Source organism: Oncorhynchus kisutch, linkage group LG2, assembly GCF_002021735.2.
Source record: "Oncorhynchus kisutch isolate 150728-3 linkage group LG2, Okis_V2, whole genome shotgun sequence".
In the NCBI taxonomy this organism is placed as follows: Eukaryota; Metazoa; Chordata; class Actinopteri; order Salmoniformes; family Salmonidae; genus Oncorhynchus; species Oncorhynchus kisutch.
Window position 1 is genome coordinate 65,158,114 of NC_034175.2, and position 16,089 is coordinate 65,174,202.

Genomic DNA, 16,089 nt, shown 5'->3' on the forward strand with positions numbered 1-16,089 from the left:
ATATATGTTAAAATAAGAATAACGCATGACCTTTTAGTTAAATCATCTTTATTTAAAAAACAACATCTACAGTATAACAGTAAAAACATAAAAACTCAAGGTTTTGTTTGGTTATACTGTGTTTAGCTTGAAAATAAAAGAGAGCCGCACACTCTAGGAGCTCAGATGCAAAAATGTAATTACCAACGTTTCGACAGCCAAGCTGTCTTCATCAGGGTATAATCCTTGGCTGTTGAAACGTTGGTAATTACATTTTTGCATCTGAGCTCCTAGAGTGTGCGGCTCTCTTTTATTTTCAAGTTTTCTACTCCGCTAGCCAGCACCTCTAGCCAGCACCTCTAGCCAGCACCTCTAGCCAGCACCTCGCCTTAATAGGTGTGCCTTTCTTTTTCTTCTAGATTATACTGTGTTTAGCACCATGGACTGAAATAAAGATAGAAAACAGAATTGATACCTGGAGTCAGGGGAGGGGTAGAAGGGTAGGGATGGGTAGAAAGGAAGGGTAGACTAGAGGGGTGAGGTATAGGGATATATAGGTGGGTGAGAGGTGAGGGAGGGGGCATGCAGCAAGGCATTTTCACCCTTCCCCCTCTCTCTTTTGACATTCTATTCTTTGTCTATATTCGTTGTCTATAATTCTCCTCACTATCTTGTAACCACAAACACCTCCTCCTGGTTTATTTTGGGCATTATTCTCGCTAATTGACATCAAAGTATTTATTAACCTTCAATCTTAACCTCCACATACAGTACCTTTAACCCAATGACTTAAATTCTGTCTTGCTGAACCCAGAGGGAATAGGCCTACACACCATTTTCCCCAGAGTAATTCATTCATTCAATTCTCTTTTTCAAAAGTTATTCACAATTGATTATCAATTCCTATCCTACTTCCATAACCGTATAGGCCATCTAAATGAGTGTCTATCTGTTGGTCAAACTTGTTTCATACCTCTGTCAGTATAGTGCTCCTGCTTCATTCAGCTGACAACAGACACATACAGCAAGAAGGGGCTTTGTAATGAGAGCAGTGGTTTTCATTTTTGTGGGCTAGTCAGTGTCTGTTGGAGCATTACTCTTTACGTGCCACAAGAGGCATCACTTTGAACCAATACACCCATAATGCATTATATTCCCATCCATTTCATGCAACAAAATCACCCCTATAAACATCACAGATGATGCTTGTCTGCAAAAGTAACAACAAAAAATAATCACACAAATCAAACAAAAACAAAACAACAAAGTTATGTAACAAACTAAAATGTCACAAATGATAGCACCACTTTATGTGAATCTTGAACTGTCTCTATTGGTTTTCAATTGCCATTTTATAAGTACCGTAATACAAAAGTTCAGGTGCCAATATAGCTATTCAATTTATTTTCTTTAGTTTTCTTTTTAAAGTTATCCAATTTACATTCTTTGCCACAGTTTTGTTTATGGCAGCTGCCAGTTTGAATAGGAACATGTAGGGTCTGGGGAAAACACAATACTAAATATATACCTCAGATATCCCATTCTTTCTTCTACAGTCTCCACATCAGTCTGTGCTGTACTACAAATCAAACCAATATATATCACCACATTTTACAATTAATGAACCCAGTTGCTGTAATGGAATATTTTAATGCAGTGTTGTTGTGACAACTTCTAAGACCAGTAGATAGATACAGCAATCTTTGTACCCCAACATCAATTGTTATTAAAAACTGCATATATGTACCCTCACACAAGCACACTCCTCTCTCAGAATTTCCCTGGGATGGTCCGACATGTCCTCCCGTCACTGTCGATCTCAACAGCGTCAATCTCAGCAGATAATTGATGTTTTTAAAACAACATATAAATTTAAAGAATTCTATAATCAATGTTTACATTTCTCCAACATTCTCTCTCTTTGTTACCATCTCTTCCTCTCTGAAGGTTGGTGTTCTTACATGGGGTACAACAAGTACCCAGAGAAGGAGGAGTGGACATATTGGCCAGCGTATAGTCCTGCGGCCTGGTCCGAGGGTAGCTGGAGGTACACAGTGTCCCCGGGCTGTAGAGGCAACACTGCGCTCCCCGATGCCTGATCCAGGAAGCCCTTTTTATACTCATCATATGTGTACATCACAGGCTCATCGTTCCTCATCAGCGCCACCCACACGTTGGCCCCTTTGCAGCTGATGTGGTAGGCAAAGTAGTAGATCCCGGGCATGTCGCAGGTGAACACGCCTGTCTGGGGGTTGTAGTTCTGACGGCCGTTGTACAGGATTTTGTCAAACACCACAGCCGTGCCCACAGGTGGGAAGGGCGTGGTCACCAGAGCCGTGAACGCAGGCATCTCCAGGCCGTTGGGGCCCATCACTTCTCCTCCGTTTCCTCCATATTTTCCCTTCTTGCCATAACCGGCAGTCTTGACTCCGTCCAGCCCAGGAGGAAAACCCATCTCAGGGAGGACTGCTCCCATGTCAGTGGGTCCGGGAGGGCCTGGGGGACCAGGTGGACCTGGCTGGCCTGGGCTTCCTGGTGGTCCTCCAGGACCTTCTTTACCTGGAGGTCCAAGAGGACCAGGGACACCTGGGTTTCCCTTACCATCAACGCCGGGAAGACCAGGAGGTCCGCTGTTACCTTTAGACCCCGGAGCACCAGGAGGTCCGATCGGCCCACCTGCACCTCCCAGACCTGGAATGCCCTTAGGACCTTGGGGACCCTTCTCGCCTGGAAGTCCTACCTCTCCCTTTGGCCCAGGTAGGCCTGGAATGCCAGGGGTGCCTGGTAACCCTTTGTGTCCGCCTTCCCCTTGGGGTCCTACAGGCCCAGTGGGACCCCTTGGCCCAGGCTCTCCTCCCTCTCCAGGGAAGCCATTCTGACCAGTCAGTCCAGTAGGACCAGGCTCCCCTTGCCCACCAGGCAACCCCTTATGACCTCCTTCTCCAGCCTCGCCTTTTGGCCCTGGTTGACCCAGACCTCCAGGGGGTCCCATAGGGCCAAGGGGACCAGCTGGTCCAATTGATCCAGGCTGTCCTAGCATACCAGGCAGTCCTCCATGGCCCTTGTCTCCCTTTGGTCCTGGGCCTCCAGGCATCCCACCCATCCCCTTATCTCCTTTGGGTCCTGGGAATCCTGGTTTTCCGAATCCAGGCAATCCAGGCTTTCCTGGAAAACCTGGAGGGCCTGGGTGCCCTTTCCCACCGGGCATTCCTGGTTGTCCTGGCAGACCATTCTGGCCAGGTTTTCCCTGACCTGGCAGCCCTGGTGGACCGGGCTCTCCGCCCTCTCCTGCTGTTCCAGCCAGCCCCTGCTCTCCAGGGAGGCCTGGTTTCCCTGGTCCTCCTGGTGGCCCTGACATGCCATTCATTCCAGGCTTGCCCACACCAGGCATCCCTCCCTGTCCTGGAGGTCCAGGAGGTCCTGCTAGTCCTTTGTGGCCTGGCTGTCCTGGCTGTCCAATCCCCTTGTCACCCTTGGGTCCTGGTAATCCTGGTAGTCCCGGCAGGCCTTTGTGTCCTGGCTCTCCTCTGGATCCTGGTTGTCCTGGCAACCCCCCAGCCCCTAGTTTTCCTATCCCTGGAAGACCTGAAGGACCAGGGGACCCCTGAGGCCCTGGCTGCCCCATCGGACCCTCCCTCCCGCTGGGGCCCAATTCTCCAGGTACTCCTGGCTCTCCCATGCTGCCTGGCTTGCCTGGAATTCCTGGGAGTCCTGGTTTTCCTACTCCGGGGAATCCTGGGGGACCAGCGTGGCCTGGTTTTCCTTCCCCTCCTGGCTGTCCTTCCCCGGGAGGTCCTGGAGGCCCAGAGGGACCCTCAGGTCCGGGAGGCCCAGCTGGGCCCTGCTCTCCTGGCAGACCCCCAGGGAGACCTCCCACTGCCCCACTGGGGATGGTTTGACCTGTGGGGGATAAGATGTCCATTCAGTCTAAACATTCCAAGATGGCAGAGTGTGTGTGTCCTAACTCGAGTTAGGTTAAGGTAATAAACATTGAAGATTGACATAATTTTAATATAAGTAACATACTACTGGCCCACTTTTGACCAGAGCCACATGTCATTTGAGATTGCCCTTCGGTCTCACCTTTATCCTGTCCACTGTTGACTACTCCACCCTTGTGGGGGTTCGTCTTGCCCATGTGCATGGACATCTGTGGGATCTCTTTTCTGTACTGGGGGTACTGCATGTGGGGCATCTCTTTTCCCGGCCAATGCTGCTGAGGGTGCTGCTCCTTACCCCCTATGCCCATGTGGGACAGGTGTGGCGTGGGCTGATGCTGCTGCGGGTGCTGCTTGTGTCTGTAGTACGCCCCCGTGTGGACAAGAGGTAGTACTGCAAGCTGAAGCAGAGCCACTAGGAGAGGGAGGGGGGCGGAGAAGGGAGGTACAACCATGGCCTAGGGAAGTCACCAGAGGAGAAGTCTGTTAGTTGATCAATTGATCACAAAGTCAATCAGTTAATAAAGTGAATATAATTCACAATGCAAACAATCAAACATTCAAACATGGCGATAAAATCCATAGGCCTGTGACTGGTACTATGATTCATACCCTGGTAGACCTTTGCATTGCTCTGCCTTCACCTGCTGGACACTAACGTGTAATGCATCCAACATGCATTTGGCAGTTATAAACCACCACCAGCACTGGTGGAAAAAGTACACAAATGTCATACTTGAGTAAAAGTACAGAAGTATATGTTTAGTCAGTCTGCCAGAACATAAGCAGTAGGGATGACCACGTTCTCTTGCTAAGTGTGACTTTCACAATTTTTCTGTTCTACTAAACATTCAAAATGTAACGAGTACTTTGGGTTGTCAGGGAAAATGAATGGAGTAAAAAGTACAATAGTAAAAGTAGAAGTTGTCAAAAATATAAATAGTAAATTAAAGTACAGATACCCCAAAAAACGGCTGAAGTAGTACTTTCAAGTATTTTTACTTAATTACTATACACCACCAGTCACGCAACACTCAACAAAGGCGCCATCCTTTTTAAACAATAGAAAGTGAAAAAGGAGTTTATGTTGCAGGATGTTCTTTTTAAACATGCTCAATCTTACAACAACACTGCTGACTGACTACACTTTTCCTTGGATTTCAAACAACAGAGGAAGCAACATGAGAAAATGACAAATAGCCATTTTACTCAAGTTAGGGAGGCGGTAGAAAGTCTTGTCTGTTATTTCTCTTAACATGTTTCTTTGATAAAATAATGAACAATACAATGAGGCTGATTTTGGCTGGGCTGACTGTTAGATAGTCTTTTTATGTGGTCCTGACCTTTTACTGTGAACCTCCCGGATCTTCCTATGAGGGTGCTCGATCACAGGAGGTTAGTGGCACCTTAATTGCAGAGGACGGGCTCGTGGTAATGGCTGGAGCGTAATTGGTGGAATGGTATCAAATACATGTTTTCCATGTGTTTGATGCCCTTCCATTCTCTCCATTCAAGCCATTATTATGAGCCCCTCAGCAGCCTCCGCTGTGCTCCATTAAGACCCAGCTACACTATGACATAGATAGACAGTAGATAGTCCTCAAACTGGGAGATGTTGTATCTTGGCTTAGGCCCTTTTTCGTGTTACTGTAGTCGAGTAAGTTTCTATTAAAACACATTTAAAATGCCATGCTAATGGTAAAGTAATACTGACTGATTGGTATGAAGGTTATTATAATTTGGTGTTTTTCTGTTATATTTATATATATATTTTTATTTGAAATTATGTTTAATTTCAGTTAGTTTTTAGTTTCAGTTAGTTTTTAGTTTCAGTTTTAATGTTAGGGACAGAAAGCATGCTTGGGAAGTTAGGAGCACTTGGTTTGCATAGTTTCTGTGTGTCTTCTGTGATGTCACTTTAAAGGGATAGTTTGACATTTGAATTTCAGATTAACTTGTGGATACCATGTTTATATATCTGCATCCAGTATGAAGGATGTTATAGGTAGTTTTTTGAGCCAATGCTAACTAGCGTTAGCGCAAAGCAATTGCACAGTTTCTTGTCAGCAACTTCCTTCAAACTGCACACAGATACATCAAAATGAGTTCATCTGACTCTGTGGAAGTAGATAAAGGGATTCATTGCCAAAAGTCAATCTCAATGTGACTTAGATTTAAAAGGAATAGAGCCAAGACTGGTGCAAAACAATGTGTTGGAATGAAACTCTGTTTACACCAGTTCGATGCGTTTTAACTTTAGTAGTACATGTAAGAAGAATCAAGTTAGCAACCTAGATGTTTTCTCTTTTAGCTGGCGATTGTGATGCACAAGCGTCTCCATCCGCATATTAAATCATCAGATTCAGTAGCTTGAAAACCCCCAAAAGCTTAAATCCCCATTGAAATTCCCATTCGATTTTTGCACAAAGTTTAGAAAAAAATTCAAATGGAACATAATTCGGTTCGTTTTTAGTTAGTTTTGAGTCAAAGATAATAGTTTCAGTATAGTTTTCGTTTTCAATGGGTTTGTTAATTGTTTTATTTCAGTTTACTGAACTGTTTTTTCATTATTAGTTTTTGTTTTAGTTTCAGTTTTAGTTTACTATAATAACCTTGATGCAGTCTCAGAAATATGTTGTTAGAGTGATGTTTGATTTCTCTCTCACTCTCACTTTCTCCATCTCCCTCACTGTCTAACCCTCTGTCACTGTCTAACCCTCTGTCTAACCCTCTCCCTCTAAAAATTGTCTATCATTAGCAGCACCATATCACCAAGTAAAATTCTGACTGTATGAATTATTCAGTAGGTGAATAAAGGTGATCCTGATTCTGAGAGCAGGTCTGGCAAATATATGCAGTAGGAATGACTTATTACTGTTGGCTTGGCCTCTTAGTGAGTCAGTTCAACCCAATCAGTTGTCACAGCTGACCTTTGTGAATGAGAAATATTCAAATCAAACCACATTGTATTGTTCACATACCCATGGTTAGCAGATATTATTGTTCACATACACGTGGTTAGCAGATATTATTGTTCACATACCCATGGTTAGCAGATATTATTGTTCACATACCCATGGTTAGCAGATATTATTGTTCACATACACGTGGTTAGCAGATATTATTGTTCACATACCCATGGTTAGCAGATATTATTGTTCACATACACATGGTTAGCAGATATTATTGTTCACATACCCATGGTTAGCAGATATTATTCTTCACATACCCATGGTTAGCAGATATTATTGTTCACATACACGTGGTTAGCAGATATTATTGTTCACATACCCATGGTTAGCAGATATTATTGTTCACATACACATGGTTAGCAGATATTATTGTTCACATACCCATGGTTAGCAGATATTATTCTTCACATACCCATGGTTATCAGATATTATTGCGAGTGTAGCGAAATGCTTGTGCTTCTAGTTCCGATAGATATTACTGTACTAACAAGTAATCTAAAAACTCTACAACAACTACCTAATACACACAAATCTAAGTAAAGGAATGGAATAAGAATATATACATATAAATATATGGATGACCAATGACAGAGCAGCATAGGCAAGATGCAATAGATGGTATAAAATACAGTAAATACATACGAGATGAGTAATGCAAGATATGTAAACATTATTAAAGTGGCATTAATGAAGTGATAGTGGCATACTCTGCATACTGATGGAAGGATGGAGAGGCTATTATTCATTTCCAATGGTATTTATCGCAACCTGTTCACCAATTGCTGTGTGTGTTTGTATACCTCTATCTCTCTCTCTCTCTCTCTCTCTCTCTCTCTCTCTCGCTCTCTCTCTCTCTCTCTCTCTCTCTCTCTCTCTCTCTCTCTCTCTCTCTCTCTCTCTCTCTCTCTCTCTCTCTCTCTCTCTCTAACTCTCAGTCCTTCTCCGCAGGTATTTTACCTGTGTGTGTGTGTGTGTGTGTGTGTGTGTGTGTGTGTGTGTGTGTGTGTGTGTGTGATGTTATATTTAACCTAGACCCTGTGTGTCAGTGGGAGGAGGATTGTGACATTTTCCAGGGTGAATGAGTCTGTAGGAGTCTCCCCAGGCTAGATCGAACGCACCTGCACTAACACCTCTCAGCCACCAGGGGGACACACAGGATATGGCATGGCTCTTTCTCTTTAGCCTGGTTTCAGCAATACCCTACATTCCAGGTTGTTTCTGTCTATTCCGGTGTTGGAAAGTAGTGAGCTACATTAGTAGTGAACACCTAATTCAACTAGTAATTTAACTAAAATGTTCAGTAGCTTGGTGGTAGTTGAACTAAATTAAAATCTTGGTAGTGTTTTCAGTAGTTCAATAATTTCCTGTTCCGGACGACTGTGTGATCACGCTCTCCTTGGCCGATGTGAGTAAGACCTTTAAACAGGTCAACATACACAAGGCTGCGGGGCCAGACGGATTACCAGGACATGTGCTCCGGGCATGTGCTGACCAACTGGCAGGTGTCTTCACTGATATTTTCAACATGTCCCTGATTGAGTCTGTAATACTAACATGTTTCAAGCAGACCACCATTGTCCCTGTGCCCAAGAACATAAAGGCAACCGGCATAAATGGCTACAAACCCGTAGCATTCACATCCAAAGCCATGAGGTGCTTCGAAAGGCTGGTAATGGCTCACATCAACACCATTATCGAAGAAACCCTAGACCTACTCCAATTTGCATACCGCCCAAACAGATCCACAGATTATGTAATCTCCATAACACTCCACACTGCCCTTTCTCACCTGGACAAAAGGAACACTTATGTGAGAATGCTATTCATTGACTACAGCTCAGCGTTCAACACCATAGTACCCTCAAAGCTCATCACTAAGCTAAGGATCCTGGGACTAAACACCTCCCTCTGCAACTGGATCCTGGACTTCCTGACGGGCCGCCCCCCAGGTGGTGAGGGTAGGTAAAAAATCAAATCAAATTTTATTTGTCACATACACATGGTTAGCAGATGTTAATGCGAGTGTAGCGAAATGCTTGTGCTTCTAGTTCCGACAATGCAGTAATAACGAACAAGTAATCTAACTAACAATTCCAAAACTACTGTCTTATACACAGTGTAAGGGGATAAAGAATATGTACATAAGGATATATGAATGAGTGATGGTACAGAGCAGCATAGGCAAGATACAGTAGATGATATCGAGTACAGTATAACATATGAGATGAGTATGTAAACAAAGTGGCATAGTTAAAGTGGCTAGTGATACATGTATTACATAAGGATGCAGTCGATGATATAGAGTACAGTATCTACGTATGCATATGAGATTAATAATGTAGGGTAAGTAACATTATATAAGGTAGCATTGTTTAAAGTGGCTAGTGATATATTTACATCATTTCCCATCAATTCCCATGATTAAAGTGGCTGGAGTAGAGTCAGTGTCATTGACAGTGTGTTGGCAGTAGCCACTCAATGTTAGTGGTGGCTGTTTAACAGTCTGATGGCCTTGAGATAGAAGCTGTTTTTCAGTCTCTCGGTCCCAACTTTGATGCACCTGTACTGACCTCGCCTTCTGGATGACAGCGGGGTGAACAGGCAGTGGCTCGGGTGGTTGATGTCCTTGATGATCTTTATGGCCTTCCTGTAGCATCGGGTGGTGTAGGTGTCCTGGAGGGCAGGTAGTTTGCCCCCGGTGATGCGTTGTGCAGACCTCACTACCCTCTGGAGAGCCTTATGGTTGAGGGCGGTGCAGTTGCCATACCAGGCGGTGATACAGCCCGCCAGGATGCTCTCGATTGTGCATCTGTAGAAGTTTGTGAGTGCTTTTGGTGACAAGCCGAATTTCTTCAGCCTCCTGAGGTTGAAGAGGCGCTGCTGCGCCTTCTTCACGATGCTGTCTGTGTGAGTGGACCAATTCAGTTTGTCTGTGATGTGTATGCCAAGGAACTTAAAACTTGCTACCCTCTCCACTACTGTTCCATCGATGTGGATAGGGGGGTGTTCCCTCTGCTGTTTCCTGAAGTCCACAATCATCTCCTTAGTTTTGTTGACGTTGAGTGTAAGGTTATTTTCCTGACACCACACTCCGAGGGCCCTCACCTCCTCCCTGTAGGCCGTCTCGTCGTTGATGGTAATCAAGCCTACCACTGTTGTGTCGTCCGCAAACTTGATGATTGAGTTGGAGGCGTGCGTGGCCACGCAGTCGTGGGTAAACAGGGAGTACAGGAGAGGGCTCAGAACGCACCCTTGTGGGGCCCCAGTGTTGAGGATCAGCGGGGAGGAGATGTTGTTGCCTACCCTCACCACCTGGGGGCGGCCCGTCAGGAAGTCCAGTACCCAGTTGCACAGGGCGGGGTCGAGACCCAGGGTCTGGTACGGTAATTGCTCGGCCTCTGACCACAAGGCATCACATAGGGTCGTGCGTACGGCCCAGTACATCACTGGGGCTAAGCTGCCTGCCATCCAGGACCGCTACACCAGGCGGTGTCAGAGGAAGACCCTAAAAATTGTCGTACCAGGGAATTGTCCCAACCACCCCAGTCATAGACTGTTCTCTCTACTACCGCATGGCAAGCAGTACCAGAGTGCCAAGTCTAGGACAAAAAGGCTTCTCAACAGTTTTTACCAGCAAGCCATAAGAATATGAACAGGTCATATTTGCACTGTGTGCCCCCTCCCCCACCCAACCCCTCTTTTACGCTGCTGCTACTCTCTGTTTATCATATATGCATAGTCACTTTAACTATAAATTCATGTACATACTACCTCAATTGGGCTGACCAACCAGTGCTCCCGCACATTGGCTAACCGGGCTATCTGCATTGTGTCCCGTCACCCACCAACCCCTCTTTTACGCTACTGCTACTCTCTGTTCATCATATATGCATTGTCACTTTAACCATATCTACATGTACATACTACCTCAATCAGCCTGACCAACCGGTGTCTCTATGTAGTCTCGCTACTTTTATAGCCTCTCTACTGTATATACACCTGTTGTATTTGGCGCACGTGACAAATAAACTTTGATTTGATTTGATGTAGCAGTGTAGCTAATTACTGGAACTACATACTACATTTCTGACAGTCTGCCCAATTCTCACTTTTTGTGTTTAATAGGCTGAATTACACATTCTGTTAATTAATTGACACCGGATGAGCAATAATGACTGTATAAAATAAATAATTCAAATACTGAGCTACAATTTCTCAGAGAAAGAGATTTTGTTTAACAAATAATATTTTTTTTAAATTACAGAGTTTACATGGTGAGTGCAAAAGTTACAGAGGGTCAAAGATCACACCACCAAGACATGCTAACCTCTCACCAATACCAATAACAGGGGAGGTTAGCATGTCCTGGGGGTATTATTCAAGATTCATTCAGGATTATCCATAACAAACTTTTGGTAAAGGATGCAGTGATGAGTAATACAATTGTCTCCTGTGATAAAACGAAGGGTGCTATGATAAATGGAATCCAGGGGTTTAAGAGTAGTGACAACAAATGCTACCAAGTGCCTATGCAAAGCCCTCCCTCGGTCAATCAGAATTTCTTCCACTGTCTGCCTGTCACCTGAATAACTTTGCCAGTGTGTGTGTGTGTAGGCTACCTGTCCATCCCCCTCCGACGCATAGCTGTAGCCTACTGAAGTTACAAGCCCCTCCCCCTCCAAAGCATAGCTGTAGCCTACTGAAGTTACAAGCCCCGCCCCCTCCAAAGCATAGCTGTAGCCTACTGAAGTTACAAGCCCCGCCCCCTCCAAAGCATAGCTGTAGCCTACTGAAGTTACACGCCCCGCCCCCTCCAAAGCATAGCTGTAGCCTAATGAAGTTACAAGCCACGCCCCCCTCCAAAGCATAGCTGTAGCCTACTGAAGTTACAAGCCCCTCCCCCTCCAAAGCATAACTGTAGCCTACTGAAGTTACACGCCCCGCCCCCTCCAAAGCATAGCTGTAGCCTAATGAAGTTACAAGCCCCGCCCCCCTCCAAAGCATAGCTGTAGCCTACTGAAGTTACAAGCCCCGCCCCCTCCAAAGCATAGCTGTAGCCTAATGAAGTTACAAGCCCTGCCCCCCTCCAAAGCATAGCTGTAGCGTTGTGACGTGATTCAGAAGATAGGGAGAGAGATTTTTAATTAGAGAAGAATGCATTAACTTTTTAAATGCTAGTTATGGATACTATAGTTATTACATTTTACATTGGATTTATTATCTACAAAAAGCTAAGATGTGTCCATAGAAGCCGCTCCTCTGTAGGTATAATTCTGTGGGCCTAATTCAGACAATGAATGTCATCACAAGATGCCAGTGCTTCAAGCCAAGCCTCCTCCTCCTCCCTCTCTCCCCACCCGAAACATTTCAAATGCATCTGGAGCCCTACTCGTCTTGTTCTTCGTCTATGATATGGCGGTTCGCAAACAATGTTAGAGGTGCATGCCGCCACCTACTGGATGGGCTGAAAACTTATCAACATGAATGCTAAATAATAGGGAGAAGAGAAGGGTGAAAAAATATACTTCTAATATTCAAAAGTTTTTAAAAAATAACTAAAAGTACTCCAGTTAGATTCAAATGTCTACTCAGATCCCTACACAGGCTCAGGAACCTGGGAGGAGGAACCTCATTCCCTATTCCCTGCAACATTTAGGCTGTAAAGTCCTGGAGATCCAGAAATATTTTTGCCACCTTCACAATGTCTAGTTTCTTAGATTTTATATCAGTTTGTCCAGTGCATTTCATCACTTGGGCAATAAATGCAACAAAATCCACCTACTTCACTGTTAATGTTTCAGGATCCTTCTCCTGAATGGCATTTACTGCAGGCTGTGGGCCATCCACTACCATCTCATCTACACTCACTCCTTCAGCTATTTTCACTGCCTCCACATAGGAGACCTGCTGGATAGCCCTGATCCTAGCTACTGCAACCTCCTTCATCTTTACAGGGCATTCCGGGAACTCAGGAACGTTATTCCCATCACAATTACAGCAACGTGCTTCATCGGACTCTTCAACTACGACATATTTATTCCTTTGACAAACACTTGCCACGTGTCCATACTTTTTACAATTGTAACACTGCAGTGTCTTCTGTACATATGGTCTCGCTGCAAATATCACATACCCAAGTTTCACGAGTCAGAAGAAACTGTTGATCAAACGACAACAAAACCGATAGGATTTCCTCTTTTTTCCGATCTATAATTCAGGTCAGTAGACATGTGTCTACCACTTCTGGCATGTTCTTCCAAAGCCACGAAGCCTCGATATCCTTCAAAACGGCAAAATAAAACGCCTTTAATCGGTGTCCTACTCTGAAAATCATAGCTTTCCACATCATATGTTGATATTTGTAGAGTCACAACGCTTCCTCCTTTTGCTCTTTTGACTCAGACAAAATCTCCATTCCCTCAAGCCCTTGTCCTTGTTCTTCCAGCTCTCCATGTGCCCTACACTTGTCTTTCCATCACGTACAGAGGCAAGAAAAAGTATGTGAAAACCTTTGGAATTACCTGGACTTCTTTATAAATTGGGCATCAAATTTGATCTGATCTTCATCTAAGTCACAACAATAGACAAACACAGTGTGCTTAAACCAATGACACACACATTATTGTATTTTTCTTGTCTATATTGAATACATCATTTAAACATTCACAGTGTAGGTTGGAAAAAGTATGTGAACCCTTAGGCTAATGACTTCTCCAAAAGCTAATTGGAGTCAGGAGTCAGCTAACCTGGAGTCTAATCAATGAGATGAAATTGGAGATGTTGGTTAGAGCTGCCTTGCCCTATAAAAACACTCACAAAATGTTTGTTTGCTATTCACAAGAAGCATTGCCTGATGTGAACCATGCCTCGAACAAAAGAGATCTCAGAAGACCTAAGATTAAGAATGGTTAACTTGCATAAAGCTGGAAAGGGTTACAAAAGTATCTCTAAAAGCCTTGATGTTCATCAGTCCACAGTAAGAAATGGAGAAATACAGCACTGTTGCTACTCTCCCTAGGAGTGGCCGACCTGCAAAGATGACTGCAAGAGCACAGCGCAGAATGCTCAATGAGGTTAAGAAGAATTCTAGAGTGTCAGCTAAAGACTTACAGAAATCTCTTGAACATGCTAACATCTCTGTTGACGAGTCTACTATACGTAAAACACTAAACAAGAATGGTGTTCATGGGAGGACATTACAGAAGAAGCCACTGCTATCCCAAAAAAACATTGCTGCACGTCTGAAGTTTGCAAAAGAGCATCTGGATGTTCCACAGCCCTACTGGCAAAATATTCTGTGGACAGATGAAACTATAGTTGAGTTGTTTGGAAGGAACACACAACACTATGTGTGGAGAAAAAAAGGCACAGCACACCAACATCAAAACCTCATCCCAACTGTAAAGTATGGTGGAGGGAGCATCATGGTTTGGGGCTGCATTGCTGCCTCAGGGCCTGGACAGCTTGCCATCATTGACGGAAAATTAATTCCCAAGTTTATCAAGACATTTTGCAGGAGTATGTTAGGCTACCTGTCCGCCAATTGAAGCCCAACAAAAGTTGGGTGATGCAACATGACAACAACCCAAAATACAGAGGTAAATCAACAACAGAATGGCTTCAACAGAAGAAAATACGCCTTCTGGAGAGACCCAGTCAGAGTCCTGACCTCAATCCAATTGAGATGCTGTGGCATGACCTCAAGAGAGCAGTTCACACCAGACATCCCAAGAATATTGCGTAACTGAAACAGTTTTGTAAAGCGGAATGGTCCAAAATTCCTCCTGACCGTTGTGCAAGTCTGATCCGCAACTACAGAAAATGTTTGGTTGAGGTTATTGCTGCCAAAGGAGGGTCAACCAGTTATTAAATCCAAGGGTTCACATACTTTTCCCACCCTGTACTGTGCATATTTATACTGTGTGTTCAATTAAGACATGAAAACATATCATTGTTAGTGTTATTAGTTTAAGCAGACTGTGTTTGTCTATTGTTATGACCTAGACAAAGATCAGATCAAATTTGATGACAAATTTATGCAGAAATCCAGGTATTTCCAAATGGTTCACATACATTTTCTTGCCAATGTAAACAACTCACTGAGCTATAGCTTGCCGGTTCTATAGCAAGCTGCTCTGTCTGCACTGCATGAATGTTGAGCTAAAAGTAAAATAAATATTTCCAAGATTTTTTGAAGGAACAACATAAACCAGTACTTTTTTGGGGTTTGAACCGGTTCAGAACTTTATTTTGCTGGTCGGAACCAAAAACAAATAATTGTACTCTTCAGAACGAAACAATTGGAAAATAATTTTGTTTCCGCAACATTGTTTCCACGTCATTTCAATGAAATTACGTTGAACCAACGTTGAATTGACATCTGTGCCCAGTTAGTAGTAGCTTGTTAAACTACTGTATATTTTCAGAGTAGCTTCCACAACACTGGTCTATTCATAGTTCAAACATTCTGAAGAGAAATACAAAATAATTGCTTTTTTCTGAGTTTTTTTGGTGTTTACAGTAGGGTTCCTGCAAAGCCTTTGAACCACAGAAGCTTTATTTATAAGCGTACCATTTTAGAATAACTAGGCTAGTACTTCAAAATACTAATTGACCGAAGGCAACTCGGAAGGGATATCCCTGGTCACTTCACATGTTTGGGAAAAACACCTAGGCTAACGTAAGTCCTTTTAGGTGACCCTAGAAGTCCACCAAAAAGAGTGTCCACCTGATCTGTGTTTTTCGGGTGTGTGTGTGTGTGGTGCATAGATAAAAGAGTGTGTGTGTTAGCATGTATCAGGTTGTGTACTGTGTGTCAATCATTGGTCATTTTACAGCAGTGAGAGGTATTTTTCTCACCTTGAAGCCAAGTGGAAATAAAAACACTTCAGTGCCCACAACCTTCGACCCCATCACTCTCTGATCTTGAGATGCTTTATTCTCCTAGAGGTATCTGTTTGAGGCTGCTGTGTGTACATGAGAGGAACTAGAATGCATGCGTGCGTGCGTACGTGCGTGTGTGCGTGCGTGCGTGCGTGTGAGTACATGTATCCAGTATGGCGTAGACAGAACATTCTAGACTCTGATCCAGTAGAGGTGGACTGAGGACATGCTCTGTTAGCTGGTATAGCAGAATTTAGAGATTATTGTTGATGCGTCTGTTTATTTTCTTCTCATTTTCACTCACATCCAGGACCCAG

The 16,089-nt window shown here is 43.9% G+C and overlaps 1 protein-coding gene across 1 annotated transcript in view; it reads right to left on the minus strand.

Moving 5' to 3' along the window:
- Window positions 1–305: 305 nt before the first annotated feature.
- Window positions 306–16,089, minus strand: part of LOC109903226 (collagen alpha-1(VIII) chain-like) — a 30,934-nt gene continuing 15,150 nt past the window's right edge. The window contains exons 2-3 of the mRNA XM_031800044.1: window positions 4,063–4,375; window positions 306–3,879 (exon numbers count right to left, since the gene is read on the minus strand). Coding sequence (XP_031655904.1) covers window positions 1,937–3,879; window positions 4,063–4,372 — 2,253 coding nt within the window. The 5' untranslated portion in view covers window positions 4,373–4,375 and the 3' untranslated portion in view covers window positions 306–1,936. The remainder of the gene's footprint in view (window positions 3,880–4,062; window positions 4,376–16,089) is intronic.